At 50.9% G+C, this 16870-nt stretch overlaps 1 protein-coding gene across 2 annotated transcripts in view; it reads left to right on the top strand.

Annotated features, from left to right (window-relative positions):
- Kcnc1 (potassium voltage-gated channel subfamily C member 1) overlaps window positions 1-16870 on the top strand; it is a 43657-nt gene that overhangs the window by 2942 nt on the left and 23845 nt on the right. The window contains exon 2 of one of the 2 annotated variants that reach the window (XM_078046390.1): window positions 8204-8323. The exons of the other annotated variant lie outside the window; for it this stretch is intronic. Within the exon in view, the coding sequence (XP_077902516.1) occupies window positions 8204-8323 (120 nt within the window). The remainder of the gene's footprint in view (window positions 1-8203; window positions 8324-16870) is intronic. 2 annotated transcript variants of the gene reach the window in all.

The raw sequence follows: 16870 nt of genomic DNA, 5'->3' as shown, positions 1-16870 counted from the left end.
GCCTCTGAGCCTCTCTGGTATCTGAGCTATCCCTCTTCCCACTCCCAGGCAAAACACTGCCTCTGCCCCGCTGTCTTTTACAGTTCCACATCCCTTCCCTCCTGCCAGCTGAAGCCTGTGCCAAATCCAGGGGGATGGAGCTGGGGAGGGGAGGAGTCTGCAGAGAATCAGTGGATGAAGGACATTGGGGGAGAGGGCGGGTAAGTGGTGGTACCCAGGGGCAGATAATAGCCACTTAGGTAGAGACCTAGCAGATTTATTACTGAGATAAAACACAGCAAGGCATGTGAGGGAGGGGGCAGTAGGTCAGCATTTTACACCTTGAATTCTAGAACAGGTGTGTATATTGGGGGAAGGGAGCAATAGAGAGAGTACCGACCTCTTATCTTGCTACTGAAGATCTTGCCCAAGGTCACCCAGGGAGTTAGAGGCCAAGTAGCACTTGAACCCAAGTCTCGTGGGACCCTATCCTCTCCTGAGCTGGCCGTCAGCTTCCTGTCATTCTTGAGTGGACTGGGACCCCTGAGGCCTCTTCCCTTCCTTCCTCCTACAGAGGCCACCAGAGCCAGAGTATTATATAACTGGAGGCTTGCTGAACTGTGGGGAGGGGCAGAAATAGGGGAACTGAAAGGTTGAGCCAGCTCATGCTAGGGAGGGGGTGGGAGCAGGCTGGGCAAAAGGCCTGTGTTAGAGCAGCTGCCCATTCAGCCCACGTTTGACCTTGGATAGCATTTTCTTCCTCTTGGCCCCTGGAATCAGGGGGTAGGCCCAGCTTCCTCATGACTTTCTACCTCCACTCCCCTCCTTGGATTCAACTTTAGAGCTCTGACCAATGTCCCTGAGTTTCAAGACAATCAGGGATCAATGGGATGTTCCAGCCCCCTCCTCTGTCCGTCTCCTCTGACAGGACCTTCCTAGGCTCTGGGATGGCCTCTTCTCAGTGGAGACAAATAGGCCACTCAGTGTGACTTGAGGTCTCATTGGTGTATAAAACCATACTTGAAAAGTCTTGAACTGTCTCTCAAATGAATGTCCATTGAAAACCAGACTCAGGGAAATGCTGGGGGCAGTAGAGCATGGTTGGGGAGTGAGGGTACCAGGGATGAAGGTGGGTGTTGGTGGGTGTCTCCCCTTAGCATACCTATGCTACTCTCCCAGTTGCTTCCTAAAAGAAAGACTGTAGTCTTTTAGACTACCCTGGGGAGTACAGGAAGATACTGAGGCCCATTGGGGAGGGGGCTTCCCAAGGACACACAGGAACTGAATGAAGAGCTGAGATTAGAACCCGGGCTCCTGCCGCCTGCCCAGCTGGCCTAGCTGCATTGCGCTGCCTCTCTGCAGCTCCCTGCGCAGAGACCAGTGGCTGCCCGCCCTCCTCCCCCTCCATCTTTGCTCTGCCGCCGCTGCTGCTGCTGTCACCTTTGTTTACCCCTCCCCACCACGGGTCCCCAAGCCTCCTCAGTTGGTGGGTCAGGAGTGGAATTTTTATTCTAGATTCTACACTAGAATCTAGTATGTGTGTGACATTGTATGCATGTGTGAAAGAAAAGCTGTATGTGTGTGAGAGAGAATCTGTGTAAGAGAGATCCTGTGTGGGTGTGAGAGACTCTTCATGTGTGTGAGAATAAAAATATGTGAGACTCTGGGTCACGCATACACGTGTGTGGTGAAAATATGAGAGACATCCCTGTGTCAGAGAAATTCTTTGTGGATGAGAGGGTCAGATTTTGTGTGTTTTGTGAGGCAAACTATTTGTGTACAAGACTGTGAGGGAGATAAAGTGTATATTAAAGCAACAGTATGTGTAAGACCAATGCAATGTGTGAGACTCGAAGTGTGTCTCTGAGTGTATTGTGTGTGGCAAGTGTGAAACTATATATGTGGAGCTCTGCATGTGAGTCTGAGTGTGTATGTAAGGCTGTGTGCATGAGACCATCTGTGCATGATGGATGTCTTGTGTGTGACAGACTGTGTGTTTGTGGAGCTCTGTTAGAGTCTGTGCTAGATCCTATCTATGTGTGACAGCATGTGTTGTGTGTGTGAGAGAGACCCTGGGCATGTGTGTCAATTTTGCTGTGCCTATATGAGAGAGACCCTATGTGGCCTGGGTGTAACCAGAAGATGAAATTTCAGTGCAGCATCCTGCCTGCTGCCTCTATCTCCTGGGACTCCTGAGCTGCCTTACTGAGGGCATTTCCCATCCTCATATGTCAACAGAAATGCCATTCTAGCCCAGACCAGCTGTTGGTATATGGGCCAGTTGTGAGATCACCTGTCCCTGAAGAGATGCCACCTACCCCAGGCCTTGATGTTGGCCCTGGAAGATAGGGGTAATACTTGGCTGAGGGTGGGATATTCCATCTGAGCTGTGAGGGTTATCAGTGGTGGCTGGAGCAGCTGGTTCCCTGGCCCTTCTCTACTGGACACCAACTTGAGGGGGCAAGGCAGGGCGAGGTAAGCTGGGACAAGATGGTCCTCACTTGTATTCGGGGTAGGGGGTGGGGGGAGGGGGTGTGTGTACCACAGAGATACACAGAAAAGGATGATGATATTATGTGGTAAGGGGTAGAGGGACTTCCTGGGGCCATGAGAATAAAACTGTGCCAGAGGAGGTCATGCTGGGGCAAGCATTGGAGGGGAAGTAGGAATTAGCCAGGCAGCTGGCAGTGGACAAATAGTCCTTGCATGCAGAGTCACAGTGGTGTGAGAGCAGGTATGTTGGGCAGTCTGGGGGAACTGGCTGGAAACTCACCCTCCTTTCTTTCTTGGGGGCCAGTTCAGGTGTGAAGTCTGGCCTTTTTCTATGATTTGTATGTTGTTACTAGGAGCGTCATTCTTGTCACATCAGAGCCAGTGATGGTCCCTAGACTGAAAGCCAGAAACTGTCCCCACTATGTATATGGGGTATGTGAATGTGGTCACATCTGTCTCCCAAGGTCATTTGACTTTCCAAATTTCTAAGAAGTACCAATGATCTCCAAGCTGGGGAAGCCAACCTCCAGCCACCCCACTGCCCCTCTCCACTGACCCCTTATCCCAAGTCTGTCTCTTTGCCTGGTCCCCTCCTCTTTGGGACCTGATGTAGCCCTGACTCCCCCTCAGGCCTCTGGAAAGGAAACTTACCTGGTACCTAGAATGAGGAGCCTAGACATAGACTTCTGTTTATCCCTGGGGTCCCAGTAGATACGGGGCTCTCGGCAGAGGAGAAATCGGGGATAGAGCTGTTATTAGGGCTTCCTAGGTACCTGACCTCTCACCTTAGATCTCCCTATTTGGTAATGTGTAAAGGAGACCCAAAAGCAATGAAAAAGAAGCTGGAGGGACCTCAAGAGTCTCTTGCCAGTGTGTCCTTGTTCAGTCCATGTATTCTCTTTCCCATAGTACTTTTATAGGGGTCCTTGTGTCTTTGAATGGTCACCAGACCCCCCACTCCACTCCTGGTAATGAATTTCACTGACTTAGCATCTGCTGGTCATAGCCCTTCACCTTTCTACAAACAAATGGAGTAATGACAGAACCGTCCTCAGAGGGTTGATGTAAGGACTCGCTGGGGGTAATCATGGATAGCCACGGCACGCAGTAGGTGCTCAGTAAGTGTTGGCAGCTCTTATTACTCCTGTTGCTTGTGTTACCTCATGACCATCTCTAAACTCCATCTTCTTCCTACTTCAAGCCACCTTCTTCCCTCAGGCCCACCTCTCCAGCAGCTTTCTGACTGTTATCCCACCTTTAGCCCCTGCTCCTGCCAGTCCATTTTCCACTTGGCAACCACAGAGGTCTTTTCAACTCACTAATCTGTCAGGTCACTACCTTGCTTGCCTAAAACCCTTCAGTGCTTCCCTGTGCATACTGTGGCCTTGCAGACCCCATGACCTCCCCACCCCCGTCTCTCTAGTCTCCTCTGGTGGGCTATCCTCAATGTCCCCAGCCTTCAGCCACCTGGCCTGTTTGTTTTTTGCTGGTGCTGGGTTACCCTGCCTGAAGGCCTTTGCATACACCGTTGCCTCTGGAGCACTCTTTCCTCCTGGCTTACCCTTCTTTATCCTTCATACCCACCACACGTATCAGTTCCCCAGCAGTGTCTTTGCTGGCCCCACAGGCTGGGTCAGGGTTCAGAACCAGGACTTTCCCTTCAGAGAAGCTATCTGGTTTGTGGGGGAAAAAAAAAACCTCATTAACAGCCTTACTTGATTTGGGTTTGTCTTCCCTCAGACTGTAATCTTCCTGCATACTCAGTGTCACAGGAGCTTATAATTATGACAGTGAGAAAGGTGAGGCCAAGGGAGGAGTGCTTTTCCCCAGGTCACACATGAGCAGGTTAGCTGCCCAGCTCCTTCAGAAACCAATGTCTCCTAGTGCGGGGCTCAGTGCTGCTTCATGTCACACCTCAGAGAGTATTTGAGGTCTGGCACCCTGGGGGTGGCACCTGTGTTCAGGAGATCTGGCATCTGCCAGAAACTTTGGGCTTGAGTCTCTCAAAGAAGGAGGAAATATGTTGTCTCAAAGGTGGGGGACAGGGCCTGGTGGGGGCTCACTCCAGGGCACAGTGCTGTGCTAGGCCTCCCTGGACAGCTGTATGTAGTTCCTCTGGCTATTCTGAGCAGTCTCATGACCAGTGTACTTGCTTTAGACCAAAAGGTCAGGTCCTTGAGCCACTCCTTCCCGTTAATTCCTGGGCCAGGCTGGCCACTACCCCAGTTCCAGCTCCCTATCCCTGGAAGAAGCTCAGAGCAAAAGGTGGGCCCAGGGACAGTTGGCTGTCCAGTGTCTGTTCAAGGGAATCACTTGGATGAGAGAGATTTCTTTCCAGGTCCATGGAACTTTTAGGGTGCATGGATGTTCCCAGGCTACCTCTAGTCACTACTGTTAAAGAAAAAAATATTCAATGAGATGTGTTAAAACACACATTATTCAGGACTGTCATCAGAGATACAGGGACCACTGCAATGGGGTATTGCAGTGGAGAGAGATTAGGCTCAGCTTTGAAAACAACCTGGGTCTGGGAGTTTGTAGCCAAGGAGCAGGGTGTGGGTGGGTGAATGGAAAGTTAGGACCTGGAAATATCAGGGACAAGAAGGGGTTCTGGTTAAACCGACCTAACAGGATTCTTGCTGAAACAAGGCCAAAGACACCACCTGGGAGTGGTAGAGGATGAGGAACCTGATCGGATGTGGAAGGTGATGATATATTGAAGATGAGGGGTTCTGGCTAACCAGACTTAAAAAGTTGCCATTGCTAAAACTGTATTACACATGAAGTGCACAGATGGGCCTAGGAGAAGTTTCAGAAGCCTGAGCTAAAGTTTGGACAAGCAAAGAATCTTTGTTACTATTGTCATCCAGTGTTGGAGAAATAGGCTTAGAGAAGGGCAGACACTGCCCAATACCATGAGGGAGTCTCACACAAGAGTGTTTGAGATCTGTTGACCCAGGACCTGGCCATATGTATTTCTTTTGGGTCTCAGTTTTTAAAGAACCCGAAACTGCACCTGGCGTGCTATTGCCCTCTTATTGTTCCCACTGACTTCTGCTCCTAAGGGAGGGAGAGTAAGTAGTTACCTGACCTCCCGGGCTGGTTGAGACACCCCCCCCCCCACACACACACACACACTCAGGTAGGTAGACTCAGACTTGGCCCAAATTCTCCTAAGCAGGATTTTCCAGAATTGCCCTTTCTTTCTCAAATCATAATATTTATGGCTACTATTTGCTGAAATACTTACTGTATGTCAGGTATTGTCTTGATTTACTTATTCTCATTTAATTCTCACAAAGACACCCACAGGACTGCAGTATTATTATCATGCCAGTGTCACAACTGGGCTGCTGAGACTCAAAGGGGTAAAGTTACTTATCCAGGGTCACTCAGCTCATAAGCCACACACCAACATTCAGACCTGGTCTGACTGACACCAGAGCATTGTCTAACTACTGCACAGTGCTGCCTCCTGATCATGTTCCAGAGATGGCAGAGTCTGTAGCCTGCCATGCTCCAGGCTTGAGTTTCCATCTGGTTCACTCCATCAGACGCTTTCCCCTACAGCATGTGCAAGGATCCTGCTCAGCAAGTTCTGGCCCTGGATGATGGCAAGCGAGGGCAATGTATGACCAGCTAAGGGACTGCTGTGGCCCTCTCAAGGAAGAAGGCTTCCCCACAGTGCCTCAGCTGCCTTCTACCCATCCATACAGGCTGGGGACCCCATATGGCCTGGCGGGAAATGACAGAGCACTGGGGAAGCCAAGAAGTTATCCTGCATGGCAGTTCATGGAAGGAATGCTGCTGCCCCTCAGCTCAGCATTCGACGCCTTCTGCTCTGGCCCCTGGCCATGTCTCCCACCAAGGTCTCCCTGGCCGCCTCATCTTGAGCTCTCATTTTAACCTCTGGGTTTTTGCTCATCTGTTCTGCTCACTTCAGTGTGCTATTTGCTGAACATGCAGTCTGTTCCCTCAAGGTCCCTAACACTTAGCCTGGCTCCTCCTGCCCTTGCTTGCTTCCTCCTCCAGAACAGAGGGCTCCCAGCTTGCATGATTCAAGTCTACTCTGAAGGCTTGGGGCTGGGGACAGACAAGCCCCAGATCGAGGACTAGCCTGGGTATGTAGAGACACGGGGCCACAAACAAAACTCAGGTTGTCAGCATCAGGCAACTAGACCTTAGGAAGATCACCAAACCAATCAGACTGCCTGGGCAAGACCCACCACCCTTCAGGCTACAGTTTCTCTACCTGTAATCTATAGAGGTTGATCTAAATGACCAGCCCTGACATTCTGGGAGTTCAGGAATTCTGGGCTTCCACAGCCCATAGGAGCTGGGGGCACTAAAGGAGTCTTTTCCTCTCTTGTTTCACACCCCAGCCTAGCTGCTCTCCAGGACACTGGTGGACTTTCCAGGCAAGGGTTCTGGCACCAAGAGGGAAGGAGCCCAGGGAGGGGGTCTGAAGAACTTCTCTATACATTTGGCCTCCCTCAAACCTGTGCTTATTCATTCTTTCAAAGTCTAGTAATCCAGCCCCTGTCTGATAGGCTCACCAGCCCTCTGACAGGCACAGAAACCAGGAGTACCACCTCTTTCAGGTGTGCTTACTCTGGTCCAGTAGGAAGCACCCGTTGCCCTTTTCCTCAGGCCCTATTCCTGTCTGTGGGCCCTCAATCCAGGCATCCAGAACAGCAGAAGGCCAGTCACAGGCCTTATTCTCATTTAATTCTCACAAAGAATTCCTGTACTAGGCTGTAGGAGAGGGCCACAATGGATGGGTGTTGTGCTGGAGGGCTAGAGTGGAGATACTGTTGTTGGATGTCATAGGAGTCATTGCTGGAGGACTCCCACCCATGACTGACCCACAAAACTACCTGGGATGCTTCAAGAAATCCAAAACTCCAAGGCACTGCCCTGGGAGGACTCAATTCCTAGATCTGTCCACTCCCAGGTGATGCTAATGCTAGCAAGGGAGACTCAATGCTACGGGACCTCAGGCACGTGGGCTCCTCCTACTCAAAGTATGGCCCTCTGACTAACATAACATCACTGGGAGCATTTCAGGCCCCACCCCAAACTGAGCAGAATCTACATTTTAACAATATCTTCAGATGTTTCATATTCATGAGAGTCTGGGAAGCACTGATGCAGACAACAGTTTCCAGCCGAGGGGTCAGGAGGGAGAGGGCTATGTGAGTGTATGCACGTTGACAGGGCTTCATAGATAATTCTGGTTTTCCTTGTGGCCAGTTGCTGGTGACTAGGTAATGGCACCTAAATAAGGCTGAGGCCCCATCTTAGTAAATGACCACTGGCTCCATTCAGCTGCTGTAACGGAGCAGGATCCCTGGCTTCCTCTCCTTCTCTTACACATGGGCAGATCCTTTTGTCTTTACGCTTAAGACACACCCAGAACCCAACTGCATCCCCTCACCCCTGCTGCTACCTCCTTGGGTGAAGCCACCATCTTCCTGCCCCTGGATTATTGATGAAGCTTCCCAACTGTCCTCCTGCCCCTGCCCCGGCCGCCCAGCCCTTCTCCCCAGGGCAGCCCAGGCATCCAGAAAAATGGTGCTCAGACCAAATCAGCCCTCTGTCATCTCACTTGGGCTTCTTGTCTCTCTCAGAGAGGAAACCCAAGTCTTCTGAGGACTGTAAGTGTCCTTTGAGTGTCCCCACCTATCCCCTCCCTTATGTCTTCCTCTCTGTCTCCTATGCGCTCATCCAGGTGCCATTGGCCTCTCTCCAGCACACTGTGCTTCCATCTCAGGACCGTCCTTTCATGGGTCCTCCACCAGGAGCACCCACCAGCAGATACTGCAGACATTTGCTCTCTCACCTCCTTCAGGTCTGTACTCAGGCGTCATCATCTCAGGGTGCACCTCTCCGGTTCCTTCCCCATGTTGTGCTTCACTGTTTCTCTCTGGCGTTTACCACCATCTAACATAGAGTATATTTACTTATTTGTTTATTGTCTGTTTTCCCCAGTAGGATGTAAGTTCCATGGGATCCGGGATTTTCGTCTCTTTTATCAATAGCGCTATCCCTGGAACCTAGAGCAGGGTCTGGTACACAGTGACTGCTAAATAAATATTGACTGAAAGAATGTAAAAGTTGGGTGGGTTTGAGACCACCCCAGGTCAGGCCTGGGTTCCCTAAGCCTTTGATCCTATTCCTGACTGATCCCCACTTCCTTGCCTTACCTGGGAACACAGCCCTTCCCTCCCCCAGGCTGGAGCAGCAATGAACAGGCAAAGGTGGGGCAGGACCTCTGGGGTGCCCATCAGGGGAGGGTCCCACCTGCCATGGTCCCCACTGAGATGGGGCCAGATGAAGGTCTTCCCATCCTAGTCCCTCTGTCTCTCAGAGGCCAACATGTGTTTTCCAAAACCAGTAAGCACAGCTCCCAAGTCCCACTTAGTACACACAACCTCAGCCCCAAGTCCAGTTCTTGGGATTCTGAGGGCCAGCCAGGTTTTAATTTTTTCTCTACCTTTCCCTCTCCATCTTCTTACCTTTCCCTTTTTATTGTCCTTTTTTCTCTGGCAACTGTGTTTATGGGAAGTTCTAGGTATTAGTCACTGGCTTTCAAAATAGTCTCCTCTCCTTGAAGGCCTAGCATGATTTTTGTCCCAAACCCCCCTGCTTTAAACTTCCTCATGTGTTCAATAAAAAAAAAAAAATGTGTGGAGTTCACATCTCCTTCCATCCCCCTCTTCTTCCTGCCTGCTTGACCTTAGAATGACCCAGAGCCCCTTTCTCTTCTAAAAGCAGTCCTCTGCAACCAGGAAGTCTGTGTTTGAATTCCATCCCCTCCACTTTCCAGCTGTGTGACCTTGGACAAGTTCCCTAACCTGTCTGTGCCTCAAGAGAAAGATATTAATAGCATCTGACTCATGGGGAAGTCGGGAGTATTAAATGTGTTAAGCACTTAGCCCAGAACCCAGAACATAATAAGTGCTTAATTATTGTGAGTTCCATTATCTTCTTTTCACCAGTTCTTGGCCCTAGAAAATCCAAACCCTCACCTCTTCTCCACCTGCTTCCTTCTTTCAGCTTCTGACTCTTCTTACAAAGACCTCTTCTAGGGGGTCACCTTTCTGACCTTGACCCCTGGGGCCCCTTCTTTCAGACTCTGTCAGGTATCAGGGGTGTCACCCTGGGAGGCAGGCCTGGATTCTCTCTTGATCTTCCCACAAACCCCCTGTGCATCAGGCTGCTCGTGCTCCCTCTGAGCCTTGGTCCCCCATCTGCTGTAAGGATCTGCTTATTGCTGCTGTGCCTCCCCCTCCAGGTGTAGTGGGGTTATGGGAGAGATGGATGACAGGACTTCCGCCTGCTGGGTGAGAGAGAGGGAGGGCCGCTGACATCAGGCTCTGGCTGGAAGCCAAGCATGGGGACCTGAGATGCTGACAAGTGTGCCAGCATGGTGGGCCTGGCAGGTAGGGACCACACATCACAGCTCAGGCTTTGAAGCATCTCCTCTTTACAGGGATGCTCAGGCACAGGGAGGAGTGGCAACAGGGGCTAGACAGACCCCAGAGCTGCTGGAGCCTTGGGCAGGAGCTGGGGGCTTGTTGGTACCAGTGGGCAGTGCCTGCTGTGAGGCTGGGCTACTCCGCCAGGCTGACGCCAGGCTGGGTGGGGACAGGCTAATATTAGCTGGGGCAGCCCTGGACAGCTGAGCTCAAGGGGCCTCAGGAGCCAGCCTTGCTGCACCCAGGCTCAGATGCTGCTGTGGCCTGGGCCGTAGGAGCCAAATGAAGCTTTCTTAAGCCTGTGCAGGGCCTCAGATGCCCCTACCACCCTGGCCCTACCCAGGCTCTTTCCCTGCTGGCATGCCAGCCCTGCTCCTGCCTGCCCCACTGCCCATGATGTTCCCCACCTCTTCTGCTCCTCTCCCATTGCAGTGCAGGAAGGCGTTCCTCTCCCCACACCCCTGTCTACACAGGCTGCCCATGAGTAGTGTCCCTTCAGGGCCGCTGTTAGCATCCATTCATTATTCATTCATTCCACAGATATTTACGAGCACCTACTAAGTGACAGGCACTCCTCTAGAGGCTGGGGGTGAAGCCAAGAACAAAACAATCAGAAATCCCTGCCCTTGAGTCCCTACATTCCAGTGCAGGGAAATGAAACTGGATTCTGAGGCTGTATGGTCTGTTTGATAGTGATGACTGCCATGGAGGTATGGACCGGAGAGAAGGTGCCTGGAGAGCTGGAAGTGGCAGTTTGAACTAGTATGACAGGGAAGAGGTAAGGGAGGGAACCATGTGATATCTGGCCAAAAGAGGAAGTGAGACATGCAAAAGCCCTGAGCAGGCATATGCCTGGGGTTAAAGGTGGTGAGTTTGGGTGTCCAGAGCCAGACTCAGAAGCCAGGGCATCGTGATAGTCAGAAAAGGTAATACTCTTCACAGCCTCACTGGGCTCCTGACAGTGGGGTATGCTTTTGCTGGGCCATCTCTGGGGCTCCCTGAGCACGCCAGCACAGAGCTTGGCTGTGTGCACATTTGCCTTGCCCTCCTACAGCCACATGGGCTTGCACACCTAACCCTCCATGGAGGGGGCTCGTGTCCTACCATAATGGGTGATCTCTGTCCTCTGAAGGTCATCTGTGCTCAGGGGAAGACAAGTGAGGCCACATAAGGCTGCCACCAGGCTGGGAGGTGAGCTGTTCTCTGAGCTGGGTGTGAGGCCAGAGAGGAGTTAGTGAGGGGGGGCTCTGCCAGACAAAAACCATGCCAGCCCTTTCCTGTCCTGGAGCCCTCAAAGATGGCTCACTGGTCACACTCAGGTATGCCAAGAGAAGGTGGTTTAGAGGAGAGGTTAGGGATCTGACTGGGGCTAGACTGCCTGACTCTGCTGATTATTAGCTGTGTGACCTCTGCAGTCCTCAGCCACCTCAGCTAGCTAGTGGAAATTACAAGAGTCCCCACCTCAAAGGGCTGCTGTGGGAATCTAATGAGATGTGACACAGATAGAGAGCCTGGTACACAGCACACACAGGTGTGCAGGTTATACATCATGATCATTCTCATCATTTTTCAGATGAGGTATCTTTAAAGGATGCTCGGCAAACACTGGTCTTGGCCCTCCTAGGAGGTTCTGGGAATACAAACCTAAAGTTTAAAGAGGGGTTGTTGTAACTAGGGGGACTAGGCCTGCCTGGTAGTTCCCTGGCCACTAATGTGGTAGAGTGGCTCCCTTGGGCCTTGTCATGGGGCAGGGTTGTGAAATACTTCAGACCACAGTTACCGGCCAGGGTTAATGTCTCACCACTTAGAGATTAATTTTTTATGCTCAACCTCAGGGGCTCTCTGAACTGCTTGTGAGGAACACTGTCACCCGCTGGGCCACCTAGAGCTAGGCAGATCCCTGGGGTGAGGACCATGGGCTGGATTTTTTTTTCTCCCAGTACTGGGAATTGAAGCCAGGGTCTACTCATGCTAGGCAAGTACTCTACCACTGAGCTATCTTCGCAGCTCTGTGCTGGGCTCTTATAAGCCCATTTGGTGGGTCAGCCCTGTGCAGTGTGCTCCCCTTCACATTGCCTTAGATGCTCCTGACTTGGCCCACACACCTGGAGCATGACACTCGCTTTTCTGGGCTTTTGTTTTCTTACCTATAAAGTATATACAACAGCATCATCGACTTCTCAGAGAGGTTAGAGAATCCAGTAAGACTAGATAAAGAAAAAGATCTTTGAGAGAGAAAATGTGGCTCAGAGTAAGGCCATGTCCTGGAAAGAGACCACAGTTCAAGGGCAGGGGGAGTTTGGGAGGGATCAGAGGAGAGGAGAGAGCACAGGGCTTTGGGCTAGGTCAGGACTGGTTTGGGTCTCCCTTCTGCCGCAGTGTGGAATTGCGTGTGGAGTCAGCAAGTGACATCTAGCTAAGCTTGTTTCTTCTTGTGTGAAATGGGGATGACAGTGTGTACTTTGCAGCTCGGGCAAGTCTTCTAGGGGCAAAGCCCTGAGCACAGTGCCTGGCGTCTACGAGGCACTGACTAAGGATAGGTCCTGGCTATCTGGGGCACCACTGTCACCCCAGTCCTGGGCTCAGATCCCCTGGGCTTAGATCCCCCAGAGTACAGTGAGGCTGTGACTGAGCCACAGAGACAGGGAGGGAAGCCATAGAAGCCTCATTTGGTGGCCTCACAGCCTCAGGGCCACGAACCACCGTCACCAGTGATAAATTTAGCGGCACAAAGGTCAGAAATGCCAGGCACCGGCTTCCCTTCTGGGCAGCAGGAGTTGTGTCTCCTGAGACCTGGCTGTCACTAGCAGATATTTTTTTCTCTCTCTGGCAGTCTGGGTAGTTGAGTGCAAGCCTGGGAGTTAGAAATCGCCAGGGTTTGCAGTGGCTTACCGAGGCTTTGCATGTCCAGGGTGCTCTCCAGAGCCTGTTGTGCTGCCCTTGGAAACCCACCCCCATTTTGTTCTCCACACCACGCATCTTGGCCTCAGGCTCCTCATCTCTTCCCGTAGCTCCCTTGTCTGCCTTTGGGTATGTTGTCTCCTGCACTAAGGATGCCTTCTCTTCCCCTCTGTGTTTTTGAACCAGACACATCCTTGGAGTCTGACTTTGATGACTCTTCATGATGGATCCTTTCGGACCCCACTCATGAAAGAGCCTACTCTGTCCTTAGTGCTTCCAAAAACTTTTCCTGTCTAACTTCAGGCCCCCGATCCACTGATCTACTAAGGTCATATGTTTCTTGGACTTAACCGCGACCTCCCAGAGGAATGAGGATCAGCTTAGCAATGGTGCCTGTTACATCAATAGCCTTTGATAATGCAACATGCCTTATGAGAGCTCTGTGAGGCATAAGGATTAGATATCAGACCTATATTATTGATGAAGGAAATGGCCCATAGAGATTAACTTATTTGCAAGTGGTACAGAAGGATAAGATCCCAGGTCTTTTGGAAATGAAGGTTAAACTCAAGCCAGGCCAGGATGTTGTGGTTCTGTGATCAAGAACAACATGGGTGAATAGACAAATGGATGAAAAGGTGGATATGTGGGTGCATGTAGATGAATGGATGGAAAGAAGGACACACATAGCTGGATGGATACACTGCTGGGTGGATAACCGAATGGGTGGGTAAAGAAATGTGTGGATGGACGGATGGAAAGATACATCTCTATTGCTTGTCTTCAAGGCGGCAGAGGAAGTCCTGCCTCTCATTCAATGAAAATGTTCTAGAGGACTTCAGGGTGGCAGTAGGGTCCAATAACTCAGTATACATGTGCAGTAAGTGGGATTACCAAAGGCAGGGGCTGGTTTGTGGACTGAGAGAGCTGGAGCTGAGCAGTAGGCTGGCCTGAAGTATTGGCCCACTCTCTCTCCTCTGTTGGAGGAGAGAGAACCAGGCCCAGGCATGAAAGAAGTTTCAGGCAGAGTCACTTGAAAGGGGAAATTAGCCCCTCCCTACAACCACTGGAGGGCGGACAGTGAGTGCAGGATTGGCCTCTGAACCCCAGGCCCCTCTGAGCATACCTGCAGTTTCATCTGTTCTGCAGGGAGAAGGCCGCCTTCCCTCCTCAGGCCCCACCCCCGGCCCAAGCAGCTTGTGCTCAAGGTGGCAGTGCAGCTCTGCTGGCAGGGGAGATGTCCTGAGAGGAGGATCTTCCTGGGGCCCTGGAAGACCTTGATTTGGCTTCACAAATTTTATCCACCATCTTCCTGCTGCTTTTGCTGTCACCCTCAGCCTCTAGCCATGAGCTCCAAGGCTTTAGTTCAATTGTCTGACAAGGGAGTAAAGGGACCATAGGCATGGGTGGCCAGTAGTTGAGCTCGGCAGTGCCTAGATGAAGGCATCGGTGCTGTGGGCCTAGAGCATGTTCTTTCAGCTGGAACTAAGGCTCTGCATTTGCACAAGGCACAGCGCTGCGAGCTCCAGGCTCCCTCCCAAAGCCCTGCTCTAGTGTTCTCCAGCACCAAGCTGCACCCCCACACACACACACATTCACTGGCCCTGGCGATCTCCCTGGGAAACCAGGTCCTGATGAGTGCCTGGTGCACAGCTAACTGCTCATTACAGTCACGGCTGCAGCTAAGTATAGCTCCAGCACACACCAGACTGAGACAACAAGGGAAAGCCTTTCCATAAAAAAACCCCACGTGCAAACACACAGACATCTTCACACACGTGCTACCCACACTCAGGCACACAGTGGCCTTGCACACACAGACACATATTTGCACGAATACAAGGCTTCCCTATTCATTCATTCATTCATTCATTTAATAAATGTGTGTTGGGGGCTAGGAGAGTTGTTAAGAGCTTGTGTTCTAGAGCCAGGCAAAACTGGGGTGTAAATTCTAACTCCATCACTTCCCTGTTGTATGACCTTGGACCACTTACCTTGAGCCTCAGTTTCCTTCTTTGTAAAATTGAGAAGGTGACCACAGTGTGGACCTGAGAGCTGGAGTAGGGCTAAACAAGATATTCATGTGAGAGCCCTTGGAAGTGGGATCTGGCTCGGGATCAGTGTCAGTACATGGTAGATGTCCTCATCATCCCTGACAAATACCCACTGTGTGCCAAGCTCTGTGCTAGAAGCATTATTTAAAGCAGTTATTTCTGGAAGTAGTTGTGGAAATGAGGCCTGGTGCATAACAGGCATTCAATAAATACTTTATGATTATGTGAAAGGGAAAAAATGCATGAGTGCCACATCAATGGGTGGCCAGATGTCCTTGGAACTTCCTTCTCTGGAGAAGAATCCACTCTCACTTATCTGTCTCAGGCCAATGGTTGGAGCCCAGGGTTGCCACCTTGAGCCAGCTTACCATAGTGGCCTATCACAGTGGATAGTGTCCAGTCAAGATGGAGCCCCTGAGCTGCAGGCGATGGACACTGGATTCTGGGCGCTGGAGTCCTACTCCTGGCTAGGACTGACATAGGCATCAGGCAGCTCAATCAGAGACCCAGCTAGGCTGCCACATAGGCTGGGGCGTCTGGCCTGGCATGAGGAAGGTTCTATTTGCTGGGGAAGGGACCTCAGTTCAAACTAGGAACAAAACAGGCTTCAGGATTTGGAGACACTGTCACTGTTCCCAACCTTTGAATAAACCGGCTGCTAAAGTTGCCCAGGCCATCTCCTCCCATCACACCTCCTCAAAAAGAAAGTGACATTTCCTAGTGCTTTTTTAAGCCCAGGCTGGCTGGTCCAGACCAGGCTGTGGGGTGGGGAGGGAGCGGTTAGCACTGGGAGTCACACAGCCTGCATCTGTCCTCACCTTGAGTGATCTCAAGACACTGGGAATAGACATGGTCTCATCTCCTCACCATGCATTCCACATTCCAATTCTAATGCGCAGATGCCAGATGCCCCACTCCAGTGCCTGCATCCAGGTTTTGAATTCTACATTTCTATGCCAGTTGTGCCTCACGGGTAGGACCCAGGCTGTTGAACTACACCATGGGTAGGTAGCTTGCCAACCTGCTGGGAGGGGAGGATATATCTTCCTCCTCTCTGGAAAGGAATCCTGGTGACCTTAAATCTATTCTCCCTGGATGACATGTGTAGCATGTTCATGGCCAGTGGGAATTCAGGTCTTTGTTCACTGATTGTACCCATTGTCAAGGAGATGGGAGTGATTATGCCTACTGCTAGTGTAGACATGAGTCTGCTGTCAACTAGTACACCCATTGCCAGTGTAGACACAAGTCTGCTCTCAATCACTTGCCCACTGTCAGTCTAACAAACCATCTCTGTGGAGACAGAGCATGCCTGTTGCCCATGAGAACACAGCTGAATGATTAGAGATTGTGTTCACGGCCCATCTAGTCACAGATTACCAGACAGAGATGTTTCTTTTGCCAGTTTGGTTGTTAGATGTGTAGTCTGTGTGGTCAATGCCAGTGTAGATGTACGTCTGAAATCAATAATTGTGCATTTTGCCAGTGTAGATACAGATATGATATCAATGAGCCAGTGATTGTGCCCACTGCCTGTGTAGACAAGGAAAAGGATCCACCAGAGAAGTGGCTCACTTCCTAACGAGGCTGCAGGATGCAACTATATAACTATTATGCTGACAGGGAATTGAGACATGTAACCTGGGACACATGTCCGTGACATAGTTTTCCTGGATGAGAGGCTGTGCTTAGCTGTGCTCCCTGGTTCTGGGGAAGCAACCTCCCTTCTCTTACACGAGAGTTTGGCTGGACTTTCACACAGGGCCAAGCCAGACCCTAGAATCAGCTACCACAGAGATTTCACCTTCTTAATGGGGAAGAGACAAACAATAAACATAAACACTAAGTAAATCAGAGAGTACAGATTACTAACACTCATGCAACTGAACTGAAAAGTGGTTGGATGTCATTGTATATAAGTTATACTTCAGCAAAGCTGGGAAAAGTTAGTGTATTTGAAAA

Source organism: Ictidomys tridecemlineatus, chromosome 4, assembly GCF_052094955.1.
Source record: "Ictidomys tridecemlineatus isolate mIctTri1 chromosome 4, mIctTri1.hap1, whole genome shotgun sequence".
Classification (NCBI taxonomy): Eukaryota; Metazoa; Chordata; class Mammalia; order Rodentia; family Sciuridae; genus Ictidomys; species Ictidomys tridecemlineatus.
This window is presented reverse-complemented; position numbering and strand designations above follow the sequence as displayed.